General features: G+C 59.0%; 2 protein-coding genes across 3 annotated transcripts; both read left to right on the top strand.

Moving 5' to 3' along the window:
- Positions 1-350: 350 nt before the first annotated feature.
- LOC104263214 (cytochrome P450 1A5-like) lies at positions 351-3,667 on the top strand. The gene is made up of 6 exons (XM_009819830.2): positions 351-1,208; positions 1,657-1,783; positions 2,346-2,435; positions 2,524-2,647; positions 3,047-3,133; positions 3,361-3,667. Exons 1-6 carry the CDS (start codon positions 351-353, stop codon positions 3,665-3,667), a joined length of 1,593 nt encoding a protein of 530 aa, XP_009818132.2.
- A 9,634-nt stretch (positions 3,668-13,301) lies between these two features.
- On the top strand, positions 13,302-24,048 carry CSK (C-terminal Src kinase). 2 transcript variants are annotated; one of them, XM_059823871.1, is made up of 14 exons: positions 13,302-13,351; positions 19,168-19,246; positions 19,624-19,737; positions 20,345-20,457; positions 21,162-21,381; positions 21,860-21,953; positions 22,034-22,099; positions 22,240-22,339; positions 22,488-22,578; positions 22,839-22,912; positions 23,024-23,123; positions 23,166-23,219; positions 23,433-23,519; positions 23,644-24,048. In XM_059823871.1, exons 2-14 carry the CDS (start codon positions 19,232-19,234, stop codon positions 23,824-23,826), a joined length of 1,311 nt encoding a protein of 436 aa, XP_059679854.1. In that variant the 5' UTR covers positions 13,302-13,351; positions 19,168-19,231; the 3' UTR covers positions 23,827-24,048. The 2 variants fall into 2 exon arrangements, with proteins under 2 accessions (XP_059679854.1, XP_059679853.1); XM_059823870.1 differs by having other exon boundaries at positions 23,024-23,219.
- The last annotated feature ends 644 nt before the right edge of the window (positions 24,049-24,692 follow it).

Consider the following 24,692-nt stretch of genomic DNA (forward strand, 5'->3'; position numbering starts at 1 on the left):
CTCTCCCCCTGCCTCCCTGCGCTTTTTTGAGCTGCAGTTTTCTGTGCCTTGTTGCAAACAGACCGTCTCCCCTGGGCAGGAGCCATGGCTGTACCAGTGGGTGCTGGGGTCTTCTGTGTGCCATTACAGGCTCGGGGGGGCTGAGGTCCCCCTTAAGTGATGGGTGTTTTTGGAGTCTCTATAGGTCTCCAGCTATTGCCCCTTGAAAACCCCAAAGTGCTGCAGGGGCAGCTCCACCACCCTGAACTGTTTGGTGCCCTTTCTCAGCGTCAGGAGCATCTGCAGGACTCAACCTCTCGCTAACCCTGGCTCTTCGCCACACTTCTGGTTAACTCCTTTAGGGTTCCTACATGCCGGCAGCGATGGAGGCTGCGATGTGGCTGGTGGGAAGCCAAGGCGTTGTCTCGGCCACCGAGGTCTTCCTCGCGGCTGCCACCTTCTGCCTGGTCTTCCTGCTCATCCAGTCCCTCCGGCAGCACGTGCCCACGGGGCTGAAGAGCCCCCCAGGACCCAGAGGCTTCCCCATCCTCGGCAACGCGCTGGAGCTGAGGAAGGACCCGCACCTGGTCCTGACCAGGCTGAGTCAGACGTACGGGGACGTGATGGAGGTGAGGATCGGCACGCGGCCCGTCCTGGTGCTGAGCGGGCTGGACACCATCAAGCAAGCCCTGGTGAAGCAAGGAGAAGACTTCATGGGGCGCCCTGACCTCTACAGCTTCCGCCACGTTGCGGATGGCCAGAGCCTGGCCTTCAGCCCCGACGCAGGGGAGGTGTGGAAAGCCCGCAGAAAGCTGGCCCAGAACGCCTTGAAGACCTTCTCCGTCGCCCCCAGCCCCACCTCCTCTTCCACCTGCCTCCTGGAGGAGCACGTCTCCAGGGAGGCCGACTACCTGGTCACCAAGTTCCTGCAGCTGATGGAGGAGGAGAAGAGCTTTGACCTGACCCGGTACCTGGTGGTCTCCGTGGCCAACGTCATCTGTGCCATGTGCTTTGGCAAGCGCTATGACCACAACGACCAAGAGCTGCTCAGCTTGATGAACCTCAGCAACGAATTTGGCGAGGTGGCTGCTGCTGGCAACCCCGCTGACTTCATCCCCGTGCTCCAGTATCTTCCCAGCCGCACCATGAGTTTATTTAAAGATTTCAACAAGCGATTCGTCCATTTCCTGCAGAAGATTGTCAAAGAGCACTACAAGACCTATGACAAGGTAAGAGCTTGCAGGACCCTCACCTGCACCAGAGATGCGTCCCTGCTCCCTGCCCCTCCCTGTTAGCGAGTTGTTTTTCTTCTTGCAGCCAAGCATCAATGGACATCTACGTTCTTGCAGGTATTGCTGCATTTAGCAAGTCCAGCTGTAGCCTCGCTAACCTGTAGTGTGTCCATGTGCAATCCAGTCCTGCACTCCTCCTTCTCCTCCATGGCCCTGTGTCACAGGGCCAGTTTGATGGCTAAACATCTCCTCTGTGCCAGAGGTTCCCTGGAGAACCATCTCCTTGTTTTTGTGGGTTGCAAAAGCAGTAGGGACCATGGGGGCTAAAAGATGAAGTTCTCCAGAGCTCGTATGACCCTGGGCTCCCCCAGCGTCAGGTTGTTGCTCAGTAACACCCATTCCTCTGCTGGTTCTCCTGCCGTGACTTGTCTTCTCTTCCTCTCAGAACAACATCCGAGACATCACTGACTCCCTCATTGAGCAGTGCCTGGAGAAAAAAGCGGAAGCAAATACTGCCACGCAGATCCCTAAGGAGAAGATCGTCAACCTTGTGAATGACCTCTTTGGAGCAGGTATCTCTTCCCACCGATCCCTCAGCTACTGCAGGTTGTCTCAGGCTCCTCGTGTTATAGCTCTGTCTGACCCATCTTTGTCCAACACCAGGCAGCCAGTTTGGGTCTAAGCACTCGTTCTCCTGCTCACTGGTCTTGCTGGACCTTCCAGGGACACCCCTAGAGACCAGCACGGGACATTAGCTCTGGAAAGAGGCTTCAGGGAAAAGCGAAGGGCACGGCTTATAGCTCAGTCAAGCTTCACAAGCCAGGGTGGCTTTTCCTGGTTGAGGGAGATGTCTAGTGACTGATTCATCTTTGAGTTACTCTGTGGAAACTCCCTCAATTCCGGATAAGTTATACAAACCTGACATAACCCAAGGGTGAATCAGGATGAATGAGAGCAGAATATTTTAGCAAAGTTTTCTCCAAGAGGATAGAAACACAAGTCTTACTGTGTGCCCAGGATGTCCTCTGCCTTCTTAGCCATCCAAGACCGCTCCATGCGACGGTTAGGCAGCAAGCCAAGGCAGTGCTCTGCGTGTTGGACAGACCTCATCTACATGCCTTCCTCTTTGACCAGGCTTTGACACCGTGACCACTGGCCTGTCCTGGAGCCTCATGTATCTCGTGACGTACCCCGACATCCAGAAGAGGATCCAGGAAGAACTAGGTGAGTCCATGAACCTGCTTCCTCTGGGGCCAAAACCTCTCTGGCGAGGGCTGACCCCAACCTGCTCCCTCTTCTTGACCTCCCGCAGACCAGACCATCGGCCGGGAGAGGAGACCGAGGCTGTCGGACCGAGGCACGCTGCCCTACACAGAAGCCTTTATCCTAGAGACGTTCAGGCACTCCTCCTTCCTGCCCTTCACCATCCCGCACAGGCAAGTGCTGAGGTTGCAAAGGAGGTGGAGGGATAAGGTGGACTTGAGGCATCTTGTTACAGCCGCATCGACGGCGGTGTGGTGAGAGGCAGGGAGATTATTATCGACTTGTAGAATGATGGCTTCATCATGGGCACGGGGAGCTCACAGCTCTTGCGCAGGGCAATGTAGGAGCTCCCAGAGCAATTCTTGCCTTCTGCTGACTTCACTGAAGATACTCCACCCAGCTCGGGTAGGGGTTGCCTAATCCAGCTCACGGACAATGCAACTGCCCCTCATAAAGCCACCTCTTTGGGCTGCATCCTTACTTCAGCAGCATCAGGAGCAAACTAATAGCCCCCTGAGGATGCAGAAGAACCTTTTTGCTTCCCCAGCTCTCAGAGGCTTTTCTCTCTCCAGCACGACCAGGGACACGGTGCTGAATGGCTACTACATCCCAAAGGACCGCTGCGTGTTTGTCAATCAGTGGCAAGTGAATCATGACGAGTAAGTACCTTTTGAGGCAGAAGGCCTCCTGCAGTGACGTACAGGACCCTCCTGCACAGTTATCTCCCTGGGCAGAAGTGGGGTCAACCTGCTTTAAGAGAAAAGGGAGCAGGTGAGGTATCTACTAAATTCAGGGATATTCTTACCGACAGCTCCCACCTTCCATTGTCCCCCCTACACCCATGGCCAGGAAACACCGTCTCAGCATCTGATGTTTTCCCTTCCAGGAAACTTTGGAAGGATCCACTGACCTTCAAGCCGGAGCGTTTCCTCAGTGCTGAAGGGACCGAAGTGAACAAAGCGGAGGGGGAGAAGGTGCTGCTTTTCGGCCTGGGGAAAAGGAAGTGCATTGGGGAACCCATTGCCAGGTGGCAGGTCTTCCTCTTCCTGTCCACCTTGCTCCAGCAGCTGGAATTCAGCGTCTGCGATGGCAAGAAGGTGGACATGACGCCGCTCTATGGACTGGCCCTGAAGCACAAAAGATGCGAGCACTTCCAGGTCAAGCGGCGCTTCCCCATGAGGAGCATGAACTGAGCAGTGGGCTTATCCATTGCCCAGACATCGCCGGTGGGGCAAAGACCTGGGTGTCCTTGTGGCAAAGGTGGGTCTGGTACCACTTTAGGGGATGACATAATAAACTGAAGCCACTGAAACTCCTGTCTTATCTTGTTCACTTTGTAGCATTTCTCACCTTTTTCATTTTCCTGCATTTCTAGCGTTGGATATTCCATCAAGGGTTGGATATTCCATCAAATGTTGGCTATTCCATCACATCTAGTCTTACTTAGTACCACAAAGCACATTTATGGGGTGTGTGAACTGTCTTTTGCTAGAGGGAAAGGGAATGTACCCAAAACCAGACCGTCTGAATACCATTGGGCCGTATTCTTTCAGAATCGCTCTTTGATAGCTGAAGGACAGCCAACCCATGCCATAATCCCACGGCCTCCATCGATGACTAAGATCTTGGCTGAACTGGTGCCCAAAGCTTGGGTGGAGAGGAGGATGATGATCTTATTGAGGTCCAGCCAGTACCATTATTTCTGGCCTAATTGGGACCAATTTTCACTGGTTGAAATTTACCTTCACTGTAGAGGTGTCTGCAGGGGAAAAACCTTGGAAATCTTGGAAAAACGCTAATATTTCTCCAAGTCCTCTAAGGACAGCCTGGTCCCTTGTTTCTACACGGTGTTTTTAATTGCCTAGCTGACTTGTCATGTCACTCTAAGATCCCATTCAGGAGAGGTTTATCTTTGTTCATAGAGGACCTCAAAGCACTGTAGTGCCTCTTTGAGCATCTATCAGACAACCTTGCACCAGGGGTTCTCCTGCTGCTCAGATGACTTTCTTCAGGAAAATGAGAGGGATCCTTCAAATGAACTGGGCTGGAGCAAAGCCCCTCTGGAGGAACCAGCGTGTTGGAGGACTTCAGCCAACTTAAGCCTCATTCACTGTAGCGTAAAGATTCACCATATTGAGAAAGTCAAGCTGCTGGTATTCTGGACTGGAGCAAGGGTGTTTTCACAACGGGGCAGAGGAGGAGAACAGGACTTTCTCCAACTCAAACCCAAGAGTTTACGTTGGCTGCCAGTCAACCCACGCCTGTAGAGCCAGATGTCTCCTTTCCTTCAACTTGCACGCAAAGCCATCTTAGCCAACCTAGTACCTGGCAAGCAACGATACAGGAACAAGTATAACCATCCGGTGCAACACGCACTGCTCTTGAATCTGTTCCCAAGGGTGGCATCTGCTCAGCCATAGCCCCAGACTCTGACCAATGAGAGCTCCTTTCAGGTCCGAATACCAATCACTCATCACGCGTTGCACAAAAACTTCCAAGAAGAGGCAGAAACGAAAGAGCATGTTGGGGAAGAAAATGGGGAAGTCGATTGCCCAAGACTTCAGGGAGATTCCAGATAGAGCAGGGAGGTGTTCAGACCCGCTAAACAAGCCTGAATGAAAAGGAGTAACTCTGTCTCTGTATGATGTCCAGGTCCTGCCTGGTCACCAACTTGTGATGAAACACTGAGACGATACAGCCTCAGACCCACCTGAATTCATCGAACCAGCCCGAGCAGCTTCACTCCGTCTCACACCAGCTTTGCCTTCACCGCTTAATGTCATCATCCCAACATTGCAGGAAAAGCAAGGGTGAGGACCGGGAGGTCCAAACGATGGTTTGAGCTGCAGGCTGTCAGAGGCCTTGGAGGAAAAGTGGAAGGATGGTTTAGGACAACCCGTGAGGTCCGTCAGCCGAATACCATCTCCGCTACCTACGAAAAGGGCCATAGGTCAAGGCAGTAGAGTCATGAACCACCTTTCCACAAGGGACATCCCAAAGCCGGCATTAATCCACTGCACAGGGAAGGTGGAATCATCCTGCACGTGGGTCTGGGTGTCTCAGCACCTAAGCCGGGGATTCAGAAGAGCACCGGGAGAGCCAGGGGCTCGGCAGCAACGTGTCACGCCATCCCCGTGGGGTGTAGAAGCTCTCATGGACTTGGCCCGGTGACTCCAGCTGCAGTGGGAACAGGCCATGCCAATGCTGGTGTAGGACCAGAGGCCCCGTTTGCTGGAGCCATTGCGTGACTCTCCTGCCCCGAAGGCCGTCTGTGTCTGCTGATAAGGCCCGCAATAAGCAAGTGCAGATATAAAGAAAGAACAGTGGGAATTTTTTTTTTTTCCCTTTGGAGATGACTGGTTTATAGCCCCGGGGCAGATAAGTAGATTAATATTAACATTACTGAGGTGAAACATCCCCTTGGTGGTGGAAGGTCTCCTCGAGATGCATTTATCAAGGGCTGGTTGCCTCTCCTGGGGACGCTGCTGCCAGTCTGCATCGGGTACAGCCTGGAGACCAAAGGTCTGGGAGAAAAAGTCACCCCAGGTTCACAATAGAGATGGGGGCGAGAAAAAGCTTGAGGGGAGAGAAATGGGCAGGCCAGGTATCTTTCCCCACGCAGCCCTTCTCTTCACGGTGTCCGAGGCAAAACGCCCCACTTTATAAAGCCCCATCTTCATCTGCCATCTCTCCCTCCCTTTGATGCCCAAGGAGACATCCCATGCAGCTGCAGAGACCTTTCCGGGCAGCTTGCAGAGGCAGGAGGACCCCCTGAGACCTCGGTGTGATGTCCCTGCCCCACACATCCCCTTGGACATCCTGCCCCGTTCAACAGCCTGGTGACCCCAGGTGAGGTCCCACTTTTCTTGCTGGGGATGCTGCAGCCAAACTGGCCCGTCAATCCCAGCCACTCGGATCCCAAACTCAGGCATCCTGCCTGCTCCTGGACAATACGGTCGGAACACCAAAGCTGAGCGGGCTCCTTCACCAGATGTTTTCTCTGCCGGGTGTCTTGGCAGCCCCCAGCACGCAGGGAGGAGAGCAGCGAGCGCGGCCCGAGCACCAAACAAGGTACCCCAGTTCTGCACTGCTCTTTGCCCTGGAGCTGCACCCCCAAATCCCCCCACCCAGGGACCCCCTGCGAGGAAGGGACGGGGGCACCCTGCTCCCTTCGGGGGTGCAGGATCTCAGCTCTCCACCTCCTCCTCTTCCCCATTGCCTCCTGATAGACAAATCCATCGATCCTTCTCATGCAAGCCCCAATTGCTCACAGTAGGTAAGGGACTCCAGCTCCCCTATCTTTCTCTTTCCCCTAACGATCTTCCTCAATTAAGCCCTCCAATTACTCCCCAGGCAGCTTGCAAGTGCCATGATTTCGTTACTGGAACCGGGGCGGTGATAAGCCAGGGGAGCTTTTATCACCCCACGGCCGACTGCTTTTATTGTCGGTTTTAAAATGAGTCAGCAGACCAACCACGGCAGCTTCCAAAGGAGGGGATGCTTCCCGCTCCCTCATTCCCGCAGGGAAAGGTCCAGGCAGCCACACACCTTCTCCCTCGAGCCGAGGCACCTGCCTGGTGCCGGCATTCAGGGTGGTGGCATCTCCTCGCCAGGAAAAGCCTGTACCCAGCCCCGAAAGGAACTACTTGTGGCTCTTCCTCCCGGATGGAAGGAAGAGGGGAGTTGCTCCAACACTTAATGACCCTCCTTGTTGAAAGCGCATCCTGTATTTCTAACTTCTTTCCTTTGGCTGTTTGTTTATTCTCCCCGTGAGATCTGTTATCAGGAATCATCTCCCCACGGGGATTAACTCTTGGGTGTCTTCCTTTTGCTGCTTGTCCCCAACACCGGTGACAGTTCCTTGACATCAAAAATATCATCTCTTGATGCCCTAGAGCTTAAAATAAAGCTCTGAATCGCTCCGTAAACCCTATTTCTGAGCCACGGGTGCTCTCTTTCTGCCAGTGGTTTTGGGAACACCTCCTTCTGTGCTGGCGGCAGCTGATCCTCTGAGCGTGGTGGGCTTTGCCCCAGCGACCCGCTTGCCTCGCTGCACCATCAGGCCTTGGGAGCTCCTTCCCATGGAGGAGGAAACCCCCAAACACCATCTTTCTCCTGGCAGCTTCACTCCCGGGACAAAGCCGGGCTCTCCCATGCCTTGAACCCCAGAAGCAGCCACTTCGCAGGGGGGATAACGGCTGGTTTCTGCCTTTTGGGGGAGAAAATCTCTGCTCAGCCTCCAACACTGAGCAGCTTCTGGGGTGCTGGAGCTGGTGGGAGCTTCCTCTGGTGAAGTTTCCTTCTGTGGTGGGTTGGAGAAGATGCGGGTCCTCTGCTCGACCCAGGCTGGACCTGTGGATGGAGGAGAGCTCGAGACGACGGGGCTGGACACGTTAAACCCGGTAAGTGGCTCTGCCCCTATTTTGTGAGGGCTCCCAAATCAGTATGAACCCTTCCTCCCCATCTCACCCTTCATCACCCTCTTCCCTCTGGAAAGGAGACGGTGTTTGGGCTGATCGATTGCCCATTGTCATGAGAGGTACAAGGTACCTGTTAATCAGAGAACATGAAAGCGGGTAAGGATGGAGTTTGTCCCCGGGTTAAGAAGGGGACAACGGAGACGCAGAGATAACCGCTCCCTGCACGCAAAGGGCTGCTGGAGAAAAGCTCCAGGCTCCAGGGAACGGCTCAAACCCGCCACGGGCATGGGCACAGTTTTCCATGAGGGGAAGAAAAAGAGGGGGACAGGGGACTCCAGGGCTTGTGATGGGGAGCAGCCCCGGAGACACGTCCCTGCAGAGCCAGGGGCCGCCAGGTCCCGCAAGGACTGGCGATTTTGGGTGGGATTTTGGGTGCTCCCCCAACCCAGCCTCAGCAGCAGGATGCGGGACGGACCGTTGGGATGCATCCAGGGCTGGCAGTCACCTGTACGTCCCCAAAGCTGGCGCTGGGTCTGCGGGTGGCAGGGTAGCACCGGCTGCCGCAGAGCAAGGGTAGATCTGGGGGGGTCACACAGGGGGACGGGCTCTCATCTCCCCCCATATACCCCCCCCAAACTGACCCAGTAATAAGGGGTCCCAGCTGACCGCTCTGGTCTCGTACCCCTAAAAATCAGCTCCCTGAACCCCATCAGGGTAGGTAAAGCAGGGCTGCTGCTGACCCCCCCGGCGCTGGCGGGGGGCACACGGGCAGAGAGGGGGGGTCCAGCCTGATCCCAGGCTGGAGGTGAAAAGCCACCCGCTGCGAACCAGCGTCCCCAACCAGCTCCCCTTCTGCTTTAATTAAAACCAGCCTGGAAACGAGGGCTCCCCAGGAGAGCCTTTGAAATGAGGCTGCCCTCCGCACCACAGAGGGTTTTCGGGGCCGGCACGGGGGGGGAGAAGCCCCCCGAGAGCCAGGGCCAACTGCCAGCACTGGGGTGGGGGGACAGGATCCTAAATCACCGAAGTATTTTTGTCCCCTCTGGCTGGGCTTTGGGACATGAACGCCCTCCCGTGGCATCTGTCACATCAGCTCCACCAGTGCCTTTCGCTGTTGAGCACAGAGGAGCGAGAGGTTTTACCCCTGCTCAGGGTTTTTGGGGGGAGGCATCTTTGGGGAGGGGGACCTATAGGGACCTATAGGGACCTATAGGGTACCGACCCCCCTGCAGAGCATCCCACATCCCCCATCATCACGCCCCGTAGCTCTGGGAGCCACAGGACCAGCCAAACCTGGTCCCCTTTGGGTTTTTTTTCAGCTGGAAGGTGAATTCTCCAGGGTTGAAGGAGCTGGGAGCTCCCACGCCAGCTTTCTGATGTCCCCAGCCACTGCCTGCGGATTCTCCGCTGTCTACTACATCCAAGGCAGCAACCCTCCCCTTCCCTTGCCCACCACTTCTCATCCAGCCTGTGCTGCCTGAATCCCTCGGAGGCACCAAACCCGCTGCCCCACAGGGACTAAACCAGCCCAAGGGATGCAGAGAAGAGGGAGGTGGACGGGGGGCGGGCGATCGCCCATGCTTTGCGCCCTCGGGCAAAGGAATATCGTCCGGTCGCGATTTTATTCTCAGCTCCTCCTCTGTCGCAATTTTTGTTCCTTTTCTTTTCCTTTTTCCTGCTGATTCCCACCAGCTGAAGGGCCCCCTCTCCCTGTGCAAGGCAAGGAGGTGGCTGCCCACGTCTCATCCCAGCCGGCCAAATCCGTCTTTCCCAGCCCTCCAGCCAGGGCATCGCTCACCCACAAGCCGAGACCCTTCCTGGGAAAAAATCCCAGCCGGGACATTGCAGTGAGCTGCACCAGGAGGAATCTCCTCCCGGTCTCCTGCATGGCCCACCCTCGGCCACCATCACCCGCGTCACCCGTCCAGCCGTCCCTGGGGATGCTGGTGGTCTCGGGGCTTTCAGGGGTGGACCTTCAGAGGGGAGAAAAAAACCCCGACGGCAGCTCTGAGCATTCGTGGCCGTGCAGTCATTGGGGTATTCCCCTCTCCCTAGGTCTGATGGATTGGGAAAACCTGGAACCAGGCACGATTCCTCACCAGGTCGGGTTCACGCCTGGTCTTTTCATCCATGAGCTGAGACCCACCAGCCCCGTGCGGCTCCCCGGCCCCGGGGAAGGGGGATTCCCGGATCCGGCGGTTCGAGGAAGGGTCTTCCTGGATTTCCATTTACTGTCACACAAAAAACCCGCTCACAATTCCCACCCGCTGATGGGAACACCCAGAAGGAAAAACCCGACTCTCACCCCCCTTCTCCTCAGTCTCTGGTCCCCGCGGCTGTGTCACCCCTGGGTGCAGCCCACCCGGGTGGGGGTCTGCACTGCCGTGGGTGGGGGGGATAGCCAGCGGGGCTGTGTCACGGTCCCGGTGGTTGAGATCTGGCAGGGAGAGGGCAGGCAGGAGCAGGCAGCACCCTGACCCTGAGCTGCAGGCAGCTTGGTGGGCCACGTCTTGACCCCGAGACCAGGATAGCGATGCTGGGTTTGGGCGCACTGGGCATGCAACTGGGTGCTGCGCCCGCTTGCACGCCCGCCTGTGCTTGAGAGCGCAGGCGGGTGCATTGGCACGGGTGCGAGCCCGGGTGGGTGCATTGATGCGTGCATGGGTGGGTTTGGGCTTGCACCTACGGGTGCGTTTCTGGTGCAAACAGAAGCATCAGCCGGTTTCGTTTCCTCCCAGGACCGCTCTGCTCGGGGGCCGTGCGAGGACGAGCCCGTTCCCCACCTCCCCGATGCTGAACGAACCCGCCAGGCCCCGGGGGAAGCTCGGGGCTGCGAAGACCCCCGGGGTGCCCGACTCCAGCAGTGGGTCCCAGGCTCTTTCCCGCGTTGTTGTAGGGGCAAGGATGTGCTCCCTAAAAACGAGCCGGGCTTTTCAACCCGCTCCCTCGGCCACTGGGATCGCATCCTTCCCTGTCCCCCGGCGGTCCCCTCGCCCCCTTCACGGACGTCTCCGTCTTCCTGGTCCCCTCATCCCAGGGAGAGCATCCTCCCCTCGCAGCCATGCAGGGCTCAGGCTTGTTTTCGGAGCCCTCGAAGTCCCTTATCTAGCAGGAGCGGGGCGGAGGCGGGCGGGAAGGGTTCCTGCCCCCCCCTCTCCCCAACATCCTTGGGGGGATCGCGCTCAATGCAGGGAAGTCGCCCCCAATCTCTTCCCACGCAATGATGTTCTTCAGAGCCTCCCGGGGCCAGCGGAGCTGCTGGCGGCGTCCCCGCTCCCGGCTGGTTTTTGGTCACCCGTGCCTCGGCTGGGGGATGCCGAAGGATGGGGAGAAGCCAGGGGGTAGCCAAAAAGCGGAGGGAGACCAGTGCCTGGGCTTCCTGCTTTGCCGTACATGGCCGCGGCAGCGCGCGGGCAGGAAGTGACAACCACCTCGGTGTCGGCGAGGCACCATCGCGCTTCGGCGTTCCGGCGGCCCACGGCGAGCGAGGCCTCTGGGCGGAAAGCAGGGGGGTCCTGCGGTCCCCGCCGGCCCCGCTGCTGGGCCAGCGCTGCCCTGCCCCAGCACCCATGAGCCTGAGCCCTTCCCCGGGGTACGGGTGCGCTGGGGGTTGAGCCGATGATACCCAACCATCCCAAGGGACCAGCGTGGCGGGAGATAGGGACCAGCGTGGCGGGAGATAGGGAAACGTGGCAGGGCGCCCAAACGCCGTTTCCTCTTTCCCATCCATCTTTCCACCCTGTTCAGTTGCCGGAACAGAGCCGGACACCAAAACCGCGTTTGCAGGCAGGCAGCAGAGCCCAGGGCCCGGGCAGCTGCCTGCGGCGGGGTGCTGCTGTCCCTCCCGCACCCCGAAGATGCTGAGGTGCTGCGGCCAGCCGGGGTGGGAGACGGCCGGGAGGTGTCCCGCCCGGGGCTAGCCCTGCTCTCCGCCTGCCTCGCTGCAGCCAGACCCCCCCACCCTCACCCCCATCACCGTCATCACCGTCATCATCATCATCATCATCATCATCATCATCATTATTGTTGATATTATAGAATCATAGAATCATAGAACGGTTCAGGTTAGAAGGGACCTTAAAGATCATCTAGATATGATATGATATGATATGATATGACATGATATGATATGATATGATATGATATGATATGATATGATATGATACGATACAGTATGGTACGGTATGGTACGGTATGATATATGACATATTATATTATGATATGATATATATTATGATATATTGTATTATGAGATATTATATTTATTATATTATATTATATATTATGATATATTGTATTATGAGTTTTTATATTATGGTATGATAGACTATATTATGATATGATATTATACGATATATAACATGATATATTATATTATATTATATTATATTATATTATATTATATTATATTATGAGTTGATATATTATATTATGGTATATTATGATATGTTATTATATTATGCGATATATGACATGATATATTATATTATATTATATTATATTATATTATATTATATTATATTATATTATATTATGTTATGTTATGTTATATTATGTTATATTATGTTATATTATATTATATTACATATTATGATATATTGTATTATGAGTTGACATATTATGGTATGATATATCATATTATATTATGATACGATCTATGACATGATATATGCTATATTATGATATATTGTATTATGAGTTGATATGTTATGATATGGTATGATATGATGTTGCATTCTGTTGCATTCTGTTACGTCATCTATTCTATTCTAATTTTGCCATTTTCGCATTTTGTTATCGGTTGATTACTATCATTTCGCAAGGGTTTGGGGTTTTTTTTACCATTTTAGCATTGTTTTAGCATTATTTGAGTACTGCTCGGCACCCAGGCGAGCACCCACCGAGCAGCCACCCCCGGCGCACGCAGGGGCCCGGGGGACAGCGCGGGCCGGGGGCTGCGGGCCGGCAGCACGGCTCGGGGCGGGTCCCGGCGCGGGTCGCGGGGCGGGTGGCGGCGCGGCGGCCCCCGGCAGGTGGCGGCCCCGCGCCGCGCCGTGCCCCGCCGAGCCGAGCCGAGCCGAGCCGAGCCGAGCCGAGCCGGCGCAGGCGCGCTGCTGGGGGCGCTCCGATTCCGGGCGCCGCTTCCTCCCAGCAGGCCCCGCCGCCCCGGGCGCACCCCGCGCCCCTCGCCCGGCCCGAGGTGGGCGGCGGACGCGCCGCTCCCCCCCCCTTACACACCCCCCCCCCCCCTCCCCGCACCCCGCCGCGCCGCCTCTCCCGCCGCACCGGGGCTCGGGCCCCGCCGGGCGGCGGCGGCGGCTGCTCCGGCGGCTCGGGCTTCCTCCGCCCCTTCCGCCCCCCCCCCGCGCCCCCCCGCCGGCCCAGCCGAGCCCGGAGGCCCCCGGCAGCGCCGCATGGAGCAGCCGGCGGCGGGCTGAGCCCCCTGCCCGGAGGGAGGTGAGTACCGCTCCCCGGCCCCGCGCCGCGCCCGAGACCCCCCCCCGCCCCGCGCTGCCCGGGGAGGGGACACGGGGACATGGCGGGGGTGCTCGCCCACCCACCCCCCCCCCCCCCGGTATCCCCCCCGGTGTTCGGGGGGAGCGGGGCGGGCAGCGCGGCGGCGGAGCCCAGACAATGGGGCCTGCGGGGCGGGCCGGGGCTGCGGGGGGGGGGACACACACACGGCCGCCTCTGTGCCGCCTGAGCGGGGGGGGTGACCCCGTCGAGGGCCGCCCCGGGGAGCCCATCGCCGCCCCAACCCGGGGGGGGCCGCATCCTTCCCGCCGGGTGGGGAGAGGGACCCCAGCAGCATCCCCTGGGGCAGGGCGGGGGGGGGGGGGCTGTGGCCTCACCCCCAAACCCGCTACCCGGTAACGGGGCTGCCACCGCTTCCCCCCGCTCCGGCCCATACAAAGGCCCCGGGGCCGTCGGGGTACGGTGAGGCCGAGCCCCGAAGTGCCGGTGGGGTTTTTGGGAGCAGTCGGGGCGGAAGGAGGGAGGTGGGTGCGGGCGTCAAAAGGGGCTGGTAGCGCTTTTTAGTTCGTTCTTTTCTTTATTTCATTTTTTCGGTCAATAAGGCGGTGACGGGTTATTTATAGCCGCGACTGTTGCTCGGAGGTTTATCGAGAGCGAAAGGGGCTGTGCCATCGCACGGAAAAAAAAACAACAAAAAACCCTAAAAAAAAAAACAAAATTAAAATTAAAATCAAAGGTGCGAGGACCGGGGAGCGGGAGGAGGAGGAGGATGGCTGCCTTCCTCCCGGGACAGAGGGGATCTCACCCCCCACGCTCCCATGGCGTTTGTTCCCACCGGATCCTGGCAAGGCGGCGAGCGGCCGGAGAGATCCGTGGAAGCGCGGCAGAGGGATGCAGGAGGTTTCCGGAGCATCCCCGGGAGGTCCACGTCCTCCCAGCCCTCGCTGGGCGTCGGCGGGATGGTGGTGATGAAGCAAAGCCTCGTGGTGGGGAGCAGCACCGGGATCAGCCCCCCCAGGGTGCCATCCCCATGAACCCGGAGACTTTGGGGTGCGCTTCGCCCTGCGACCGCTGCCTCCCCCCCTCCCCACCCCGTCTTTTTGGGTTTGGGTGTTTGCAAAAAACCCTTTCAACCGCATCCCGGCGTGCCCCAAGCCCGCGCCGGGGCGGCTTCACCGGCAGCCGCTCCTCTCCGCACCACGTGCCCGTCCCTGGGGACGCCCCGACACCCTCCGAGACCCAGGAAGGGGATGCTGGGGCCATTTGTGGGGTAACGAGGCGGGGAAAAAAAAAATCACCCTGATGAGGTTTTTTGTAGGAAAGAGGAGGACCAGGAAAAGCCCCTCGCGATGGGGAGGCCGGGAGCATCTCTCCAGGCCTCCCCGTGCCTCCGACTATCCCCCAGGCACCTTCTGCGGTCTGAACGGCAACATCTTCTCTTTTTCTTTTGAAAAGAAGAAAAAAAAAAAGAGAAAAAGGAAGACACCCCCGCCCCGCTTTCCTCCGGCGGGGCACCCAGTCGAGGCTGGGTCGGGGGAGCAGCAGCGAAACCCTCCCTGCGAGCGCAGCCGGCTCGCTGATGAGATAAAGGAGGAACGTTTTTCTTTCGATTATAGTAATCGTAGGTGTTACTTGTAATAACAGGCGATAAGATCTTTTGGAGAGAGTGAGGATGTTGTCTGTTTTTTGGGTTGTGTGTTGGTTTTGTTTTTGTTTGAAGTTGGAAGAAGGTCGGGTTGGTGAGCCTTGGGAGATGTTTCGGTGAGGGTGAGATGGATGAGCGGAGCGGGCTGGATGCGGATGGCACCCACACACCTATTTCCAACGGGAATGACGCTTTCCTACCATCTACGACTAAACTCTTCTTTAAAATAGAATCGTCCTTAGCTGGCGCTGGGCAGGGTCGGCTCCCCGTTGCCCTCCGGTTAATTGGATTTGAAATGCAAACGCGGCATCTTTCCCCCAACCCATCCCACGGTGGCGATGCTCTTCGGTCCGGGGGTCCCAAATTCTCCCCCGCCGGGCACCGGTCCCAGCCTGCCTGCGGGTTTGGCACAGCACGATTTTGGCAGGAGGAGGAAATGCTGGTGATTAACGAGAGGAAAGGTTTCCCTCGGCTCGTTTCCCCGCTGCCCTTTGGAATATCAGGGCGGCAAAGGTACCTGCCGTACCAGCCCTGCCCGCCTTCCCCGGCTCTTGGCCGCCGAGCCGGCCTTCCCGGAGGGGAGTCCAGGAGTGGGGCTGGTGGGGGACCAGCACATACCCCGGCCCTTCTCGGGGTGCAGCGTGGGGCTGAGGTTCCTCACCGGGGTGCCGGAGCGGAGCGGCTCGAAGGATGCACAGGCGGAGGGTGGGGAAGAAACGGAGGTGGTTTTCGGCGGAGAAAAGGCTGGTGGGTTCCTCCGTGCGGCCCGGCTGCTTTCTGGAGCCCCTCTTTGGGGATGGGGAGTATCCACAGGGAGCGAAACCCTCGCCTGGCAGGGCTGGAAAGAGCCGAACCCGGCGCTCGGCTCCACCGAGTTGGTTGGGCTGCTCCCTGCCTACTTTTTTTAATTATTATTTATTTTTTTCAAGCTGACTTCTGCTGCTACGCATCATCCTTGGGGAAGCACCTCTGCTTTAGGAGAGACGGGGCGATGCCGGTGTTTTCCCGGAGCTCTCCGGCGGGGAAGGCAGGGGATGCCGCCTGTAGGCTCTGGATCCGTGCCGGCATCGCCGCATCCTTTTCCCAACCCGGCATCCCACAGGGATGAGCCCGGACGGCGGAAGCGAACGCGGGCACGAGGTTGGGGCCAGCCTGGGTGACGGCGAGTGACGCGCTCGGCAGGAACCGCCGGCTGTCACATGAGGCCACCGCAGGCAGCGGTGCCTTCGGGGGGCCGGTTGGCAGCGGCCCCGGAGCTCGGTGCTCTCGGGGGCGTGTGGTTTCCTCCGCTGTGGAAAGCCTCAGCTTTGAGGCAGAAATTAGGTAACGATTAAAGAAAAAAAAAAAAACAAAATAATCAGGCTGCTGCTTAAAAGTCACCCTCGGGAGGAAGGAGGTCTGCACCGAAATATAGAAGGGGGCGTCAGGGGCTCTGCGAAGGGCAGTTCCCGGTGCCGTTAACCGCCTTCCCCCGTAAAACTGATAAGCAAATTTCTTGTGCTATATTTATAACAATGTCACCGTCTGATGCCACGAATGTCCGTGGTCCGGGAAGGTAAAAATGCTGGGACCGGCTGGAGCGTGCTCCGCTTGGTGGGGTTTGCTGGGACAGTTTCCTCGTTAAAAGAGAAAAAAAAATACTCCTTATAAAGGCTCGAAAGCCCAAAGGCAGGCTATAAATTTTGTATCCTCTCTGCATTTATAAAACATAAATGCTGGTGACATTCGTGAGCTGAAAGCCCAAACAACCGGCCTTCGGGACTGGAAAGATCCGGCTCTCATGTGGGGTGGAAAATGGCTTTTCCAGCCTCCGGAAGGGCTGCGCTCTGGGGATGGACCCTTGGGCATCCCTTCCAGGTGATGCCTCCCAGCATCCCGACCTGGCTCCGGTGGGCAAAGCTCAGCCAGGATTTTCCGGCTGGAGTCACATCTCGGATGAAACCTCCATCCTGCTGCTTTTTCTCCTTGGGTTATTTTAAAATAGCGGCGTTGGAGTGCCTGGCCCAGTGGGAAACGCTGACTCAGCGTTTTGGAGACGAGCGGCTCCTTGAGCAACACCCGGGGCCGGCTCCTGCTCAGCATCCCCACGGGGTGCCGGATGGAGAACAGAGCCGAAACCCCCGGCGATGGAAAATTCCGCAGGAGCACCTCTTCTTAAACCAGCTCCTTCCAGGCTTTAGCCGAACCCCGCTACGGACTGATGTGTAGTTTATTCCCTATTTTTCCTGGGCTGCGTTTCGGACTGGCGGTATCCGGACCCTGCGCTGAAATTTTTGCTCCGCACTGGGTGTAAATTCAGGATGTAACCGAAAATCAGCTTGAAAACGAAGAGAGTTCGAGCCGGGGCCGTTTTGGGGGGCTGCCTTCCTGGCTGGTGCTCTCCGGGTCCGGTATCACCCAGCGCTGCTCACCCTTGGGTCCCGGCCACCTCCGTGGCAGCATCCCCAGGCTCATGGATGCCATCGAGTTGGGTTTGGGTGCCGTCTCGAGGGGCTTTTCTTCACCAACAGCCCCAGGAACGGCTGGGAAGAAAACTGACCCGACGCACGGGGCCCAGACGCTGCGGTGATGGGCTTCACTGGAAACCCCAGCGCTCAGCTTCGGGTCCCCAAACTCTGTCCTTAGGGGGAGTGTCTGAGCCTCGATTTCTCCTCTCTGATGCCAAAAATAAAGCGACTTGTGGCGTGTCCCCGCTCGGGGGAAAGGTGAGGGAGGTGGTGGCAGCGTGACGCCTTTTCCGCAGGGGTCAGGGCACGGCTGCCGTGGAAATGGAGCAGCGTTCGCACCCGCTCTCTTCTTCCCCACGGTTCTGCCCCTTATCTTCTTCCTCCTCCTATCTCTGCCGGCCTTGCCCCTCGTTTCAGTTCCTCCTTCCCAAAATATTTTGAGCTGCTGACAGTTGCTGACAGCAGGCTTGGGAGTGGTGGCCGCTGGTGGCCCCGAATCAACGCAATGAGTTAATAATTCCCCGGGTGATTTTGGGGCGCGCGGGCAGGGATGCCCTGCCTGCATCCCGCACATCCCGCTCCGTGCCCCCAGCCCGGCGCGACCCCGGTGCCCCAGCCCAAGAAAGCCGGGTTTGATGCCGGGGCCGGTGACTTCATCTCTTCCCGGGGGTCGAAGCGGGGAGAATAAAGCCGGGTTTGTTCCCCTCCCACGCGCCGGGGCAGGATGCGACCCAGCCTGGGGCCTCGGGGCACTGCCGGTGGGGAGCACGGCAGCCCTGCTCCGTGCATCTCCCTGGGATTTAGGAACCGGCAGGAGCTCCCATGTCCCGGAGTGCCGATGGGTTTTATCCTGCAGGGAGTAGATTTCTTTTATTTCTTTTGGATCCCGGGCCTGGGAAGCTCCCAGGGCTGGATGTTTCCATCTGTGGGTCACCAGGCATCGTGGGAGAGTGGGGCTCCAACTGAGTGGCTGCCGGCGCTGCCAGGGAGGGGACCGGGACGCTCACCAAGGCGTGAGCACGGGGCTCGGGGGAGCTGCTCCGCGCTGGCTGGATCCCCTCGCCGCCCCGTGCCTCAGTTTCCCCCTTGGTGCTGCAGGGATGGTGAACCGCCTTGCTGGCAGCCCCTGGAGATGGGCAGCGGAGGCTTCGCAGGATGAGGCTGGGGGGATTTTGCAAGGCAGAGGCAGTCGTACGCGTGCCGGGCAGAGGGTTTCAAGCTTCTCGCTGCTGGTTCCCAGCCAGCCGCCGCCGTGCAGTAACCATCCCGGGCTGGGGAACGGGCTCCAGCCGCTCCTGGAGTTCGTCTCTGCTCCCTTCCCATTCCCGAGCATCTCCCTCCCTCTGTGCCGTACTTTTTCCCTTGGATCGTTGATGCAGACGCTGTGGTGACCACGCAGCACGTAAAACCTCCTCTCTTAAGAAGCTGTGTCCACGCGAATACCTTATAATCCGGGTGAGCAGCTCCGCGCCGGTCCGGTCCCCGGCTGCGGGAGGGGCTGAGCAGACCCAGAGCTCCCACTTTTACATCAGTTTGGGGACATTTTGGAAGCAGCGCCTCGGACAGGACCTGTTCCCTTCTTGGTGGTAGAAGAGATGCTTGCATGGCCCTGGGAGCATCCTTTGCTGGGAGGCTGCTCCCTGTGCGCCGTCCTTATAGAGCCCTCCGCGCCGTGCCTGGTCCTCAGTCGTCCTTTCTCCCTGCAGGGTCTCATGGTACCAAGTGACGTGTCCCCGCTGTGAGATTCACGCCCCGCAACCTCCTGAGAAGATGTCAGGGATGCAGGTAAGTGCCGGGCGGAGAGGAGAGGCCGGGATGGAGCGGGCTCTCCAGCCTCTCCATCTGCTTCGGAGGTGGCCCCAGGGCTGAGGAGGGACATGGGGACACTTGTCCCCGTGCCCCTGCAGACAGCCAGCACCCCGGGGACCGGCAGTTTGGTGTGTCCCCCCCCTTCCCCATCATCATCCCAGCTGAAAAACTTTCCCTGAGCTCCCAGGGCTGCCCAAAGCTGCTTCTGGTTTAAGTGGATCCCGTTTGGGTTTGCATCAGAGGAACGGGAGCCCCGCGTGCCCGTGGCGGGGGGAGTCCCCATGGGTCGGGGGGGCCGGGGGTGGGAGACGTGCTCAGGCGGGCTCTGACGCTGTCCCCCTCTCCCCGGTCAGGCCGTTTGGCCATCCGGTACGGAATGTATCGCCAAGTACAACTTCCACGGTACCGCTGAGCAGGACCTGCCCTTCAGCAAAGGAGACGTCCTTACCATTGTCGCTGTCACCAAGGTAAGGCCATCGCCGCCCCCTGGTCCCCCCCCCAGCTGCTGCTGCCGCCCCCCCATCCCGGGATTTCCACAGGATGCCTGGAGCATCCCTGTATCCTGCAACACGGCGTTTGCCGTGCCGGTGGGATCCCCTTGTCCCGCTGGAAGTCCCGCAGAGGCAGCAGGGCAGGAATCGGGCCGCGCGTTCGGTTAATTAATTCACGGCCTCGTTAGTTAAGATTTCTCCAAAATGTAAGTGTCTCGAGTGCCTCCCGGGAGGTGGAGGAGGGAGGGGAGAGGCTCACAATCGGGGAGCGATGCTGCGCTCGGCGTCGGGGGAGACAAAGAGAGGGGCTCCGGGATGCCCAGCGGCCCGGGAGGTGGATGGCAGTGAGCCCGGCAGGGCCACCAGCATCGGGGTTTGCTGGCCCCAGCACCGACCCCGACCTTTGTGACTGTCCCCTGCGCACCCCACCCTGCCCGCAGCCACGCGGGGCGTGCCGGGGTGCTTGGGGACACGCAGCCTGGGAACGGAGGGACAGCGCTGACACCCCCGTGGGCTCCTTTGGTGGGCTGCTGCCATCTCCGGGGGCCTCAGGCTCGTGGTGACGTCTCTGCTGTCCCCATAGGATCCCAACTGGTACAAGGCGAAGAACAAGGTGGGCCGGGAGGGCATCATCCCCGCTAACTACGTGCAGAAGCGGGAAGGAGTAAAAGCTGGGATCAAGCTCAGCCTCATGCCGTGAGTATCCGCCGGGGACTCTCCCGAGATGAATTTTGGGGGGAGCTGGCTTGGTCTGGAGCATCCCCACCGTGTCAGGCCAAAGACCCGGTTGACCCCGTGTCCCATCCCTCGGAGGGCGTAGCAAGGTTGAAAGGCAGAAGGGGCAGGGGCTTGGGCTTTCCCGGCAGCGTTGATCTGGGACCCGCTCACTGCTGCTGGGAAAAGCTCGGAGCACCTTTGGAGCTGCCTGCAGAGCCAGGAAGATGATGGACGGTTGGATTGCGCCTCAAAATGGGTCTTTTACCCAAAGTTGTGGTTAAAAAGGTCGCTGGGAGAAAGAAGGGGGATTGCAACGGTGTCTGTACGGGGGCGATAGGAGATAGGCAGGCGGATGGATGGATGGTTTTGATGTCCCTGCTGCATCCCAGAGCCACCGGTGTCCCCCGGTCTGGAGGAGCTGGGGCTGCCGTGGGGAGGAAGCCCCCAAGGGTGTGCGGATGGGCTGAGTCCCGGGTTGGGGACCAGGAGGAGGGGAGCAGGATGCCGTGGAAGGAGCTGTGTCATGGGGTGGATGGGGGCGGCAAGGAGGAGCACGGGCAAGCTGGCCCCGTGCAGGCGGGGATGAAGGCCGCTCCACGTCCCCGTTACCCCCAAACCCAGCCCCACAGGGGTCCGGCCAGCGTGTCCCCGGTCCTTGACCTGCCCTACGTGCCCCGTCACAGGTGGTTTCACGGGAAGATCACGCGGGAGCAGGCGGAGCGGCTGCTGTACCCACCCGAGACGGGGCTTTTCTTGGTGCGGGAAAGCACCAACTACCCCGGGGACTACACCTTGTGCGTCAGCTGCGAGGGGAAGGTGGAGCACTACCGCATCATTTACTCCTCCAGCAAGCTGAGCATCGACGAGGAGGTCTACTTTGAAAACCTCATGCAGCTGGTGGAGGTGAGGTCTCACCTGCCGAAGGGAGCTGCCACCGCTCCTGTCCCCCTCGGCCAGCCTGGGGACCATAGGTTTGAGGTTGGGAGGGAGGAGACACGTATGGGTCAGAGCTTGTAGGGCTGCAGGTCTGGAGCCCGGGAGGTGGTGGGACCTTCTCTGCCGACCCCATGGGTTGGGGCTGCTGGGGACAGACCCCTGGGGCAAGTGGGGGGACGGGGGCAGGCTGGAGGGGGTGGCTGGATGGGCAAGGCAGGATGCGCAGGGGACAGAGGGACCAGGGGGAGGGACAGGGACACCCACCCCCCCCCCCAAGCCCCCACCGGTCCCATCTGCAGCCTCGTGCTGCCACCTGGTGGGATCCCAGAGCCCGGCATCGCCTTGGCGGGGACCCCCCCACCCCAGGGTGTCACCCACACCACCACCCCGTCACACGCCCGCGGCGGGTCTGCCGCTCACCCGCGTCTCCCACCACCACCACCAGCATTACACCACGGACGCGGACGGGCTCTGCACCCGCCTCATCAAACCGAAGGTGATGGAGGGGACGGTGGCAGCGCAGGACGAGTTCTCCCGCAGTGAGTGGCCGTGGCCCTTCCCTGGCTCCTGGAGACCCCCCCCCCAGACCTCCCCTCACTCTTCCTTTACCTCCCCGCAGGCGGCTGGGCCCTCAACATGAAGGACCTCAAGTTGCTACAGATCATTGGCAAAGGGGAATTCGGAGGTGAGCCCCGTGTCTCCAGCGCCGCAGTGGCCCTAAGGGCAGGGGGGGCTCCTCTGCAGCCCCCCCGGGGTGGTGGGGGGGCCTCCGGGAGGCTGGGATGCTTCCCAGCTCCTCCCGTGCCTGTCTCTCCTGGCCCGCAGACGTGATGCTGGGGGATTACCGGGGGAACAAAGTCGCCGTGAAGTGCATTAAAAACGATGCCACAGCGCAAGCCTTTCTGGCGGAGGCGTCTGTGATGACGTGAGTGTTACCGGAGTGGGGGGCAACGCGAGGGAGGGGGCACCTCCCTCCGTACGAGTGGATGCGGGTGGTCCCCAGTGCCCTGCGGGGACCGTGGGAGCACCCCTTCTCCCCAAAACCCTGCCCTGAGCCCTCCCGCGCCGCGCAGGCAGCTCCGACACAGCAACCTGGTGCAGCTCCTGGGGGTGATCGTGGAGGAGAAGAGCGGCCTTTACATCGTCACCGAGTACATGGCCAAGGTGAGACTCCCACCCTGGGCACCTGCCCTCCCGCCCTGTCCCCTTTGCCCCCACCCCAGCATTCCCCCAGGGTCCCGGGGCTTCACCCCGGCAGCCCCAGCTGGGTCATCTCAGCTTGGGTGACGTCTCCCTGGGGCCACCGCGGTGTTTGGGGGTGACATCGCTGGCTCCGAGGGACCCCCCGGGTCCTGCCCCCCCGTGGGAGGGGACAGTGGGTGGGATGCTGAGCCTGATGGCACCGTCCCTCTCCATCCCTCCAGGGCAGCCTAGTAGACTACCTGCGGTCGCGCGGGCGGTCGGTCCTCGGTGCGGACTGCCTGCTGAAGTTCTCCTTGTAAGTACGGCAGCAAGACACCACGGGTTGGCCTTGCCCACCGCCCTGACCTGCACCCACCGGCCTTTTGGGGCCACCTCGCTAACCCTCTTCTCCTCCCGCCCCAACCAGAGACGTCTGTGAAGCCATGGAGTACCTGGAAGCCAACAACTTTGTCCACCGGGACCTGGCGGCGAGGAACGTCCTGGTCTCGGAGGACAACATCGCCAAGGTCAGCGATTTCGGGCTGACCAAGGAAGCCTCCTCCACGCAGGACACGGGGAAGCTGCCGGTGAAGTGGACAGCGCCAGAAGCACTTAGAGAAAAGGTGGGGGAGCGGACAGGGAGCAGGGGGGGTTCTCCGTGCTGTGGGGAAGGGGACACAGCCCAGGTTTGGGCACATCCCGGGCTGCCTACGTGGAGATGGAGCCCCAGTTCCTGCTGTCTGACCCCCAAGAACCAGCTGCCCTGAGGGTGGGGATGATCTGCTGCCCCCCATCCCTGCCTGATCCACTCACGGAGCCTCTCTCCCCCCTTCCAGAAATTCTCCACCAAGTCAGACGTGTGGAGCTTCGGGATCCTCCTCTGGGAAATCTACTCCTTCGGGCGAGTGCCTTACCCGAGAATCGTAAGTGAGGACCACCTTTTGCTTCAGGGCTGGTTTTTTTTTGGGGGGGGGGGTGGGGCTGAACCCCCGTTCGAGGGGGGAACCCACACCCCCACGTCCTGAAACCCATCCCCTCTACCCGCAGCCCCTGAAGGACGTGGTACCCCGCGTGGAGAAGGGCTATAAGATGGATGCTCCGGACGGTTGCCCCGCCGTCGTCTACGAGGTGATGAAGAAGTGCTGGACCCTGGACCCCAGCCACCGGCCGTCCTTCCACCAGCTCCGCGAACAGCTAGTGCATATCAAAGAGAAGGAGCTCTACCTGTGAGGGTGGGGGGCTCACCCACCCCGGTAACCGGAGGGGGGACCCACACCGGGACGGGGGACACCGGGGTGTGGGCAGCCCCCCCCTGTCCGGCCCCGGCACCCGGAGCGGCTGGAAGGGAGCCCCGGGGGTGCTCCCCACACACCCCCCAGTTCTCCCGGTCGCTTCCAAACTTCCAAATCAGTTTTGGTTTGTTTTTTTTTTTTGGTCAGGTTTTGGGTTTTTTTTGGGTCTCCCAGGCTTTTTTTTTTGGGGGGGTGGGGTGGATTTTGGGGTGGGGGTTTTTTGTTTTCTCAGTTTTGGGGGGGTTTTTTGTTGGTTGGTTTTTTTTTTTGGTTGTTTTTTATTATTTCAAGCAGGACCCAGCTGAGCGCTGGGCGTTTTACTAAAGTACGAATCTTATTTTTTAATGTAATTAAAAGAAGAAAAAAAAAAACAAAAAAAAGAAAAAAAAAGAAAGAGAAGAAGGTTAATAAAAGAAGAATAATAATAAAATAAATAAGCCAATGAAACGGACACACGAAAAGGAAACCCCAACGACAGAAGTGATGGTTAAAGGGGAGACGCTGGACTCGCCGCCCGGTCGGGAGAGCGCGGCCGCGTCCCCGCGAGACGCTTTTTTTTGGGTTGTTTTGCTTTAAACTCGTTGCAATGTTTGCATGCTGTCTCCAGAGGCCTTTTTTTCCAGTCCTGTCCAGTGCTTTATTCTCATGTAATGCTACCGACTGTGAGATTAAAACTGTAATAAAAAAAAAACCATTCCATACGGACGCGGCACATCGCGCCTCAACTCCCCTCTGTCTCCGGCTCTGCTCCCGTGGGATGCAGCCCTGGGGGGGGGACGCAGCGCCCTGGGGGTCCTGGGATCC

The sequence above is a fragment of the Gavia stellata genome, chromosome 13, assembly GCF_030936135.1.
Source record: "Gavia stellata isolate bGavSte3 chromosome 13, bGavSte3.hap2, whole genome shotgun sequence".
In the NCBI taxonomy this organism is placed as follows: Eukaryota; Metazoa; Chordata; class Aves; order Gaviiformes; family Gaviidae; genus Gavia; species Gavia stellata.

What these genes read in the sequence shown, in the direction of transcription:
- CSK (XM_059823870.1), top strand. An exon ending in GCAGGACGAGTTCTCCCGCA is followed by an intron (nt 21,954 to 22,033) that starts GTGAGTGGCCGT and finishes ACCTCCCCGCAG; the next exon opens with GCGGCTGGGCCCTCAACATG. An exon ending in GAGTGCCTTACCCGAGAATC is followed by an intron (nt 23,520 to 23,643) that starts GTAAGTGAGGAC and finishes CTCTACCCGCAG; the next exon opens with CCCCTGAAGGACGTGGTACC.
- LOC104263214 (XM_009819830.2), top strand. Translation starts at nt 351, where the DNA reads ATGCCGGCAGCGATGGAGGCTGCGATGTGGCTGGTGGGAAGCCAAGGC. An exon ending in GAATGACCTCTTTGGAGCAG is followed by an intron (nt 1,784 to 2,345) that starts GTATCTCTTCCC and finishes CTCTTTGACCAG; the next exon opens with GCTTTGACACCGTGACCACT. An exon ending in GAGGATCCAGGAAGAACTAG is followed by an intron (nt 2,436 to 2,523) that starts GTGAGTCCATGA and finishes GACCTCCCGCAG; the next exon opens with ACCAGACCATCGGCCGGGAG.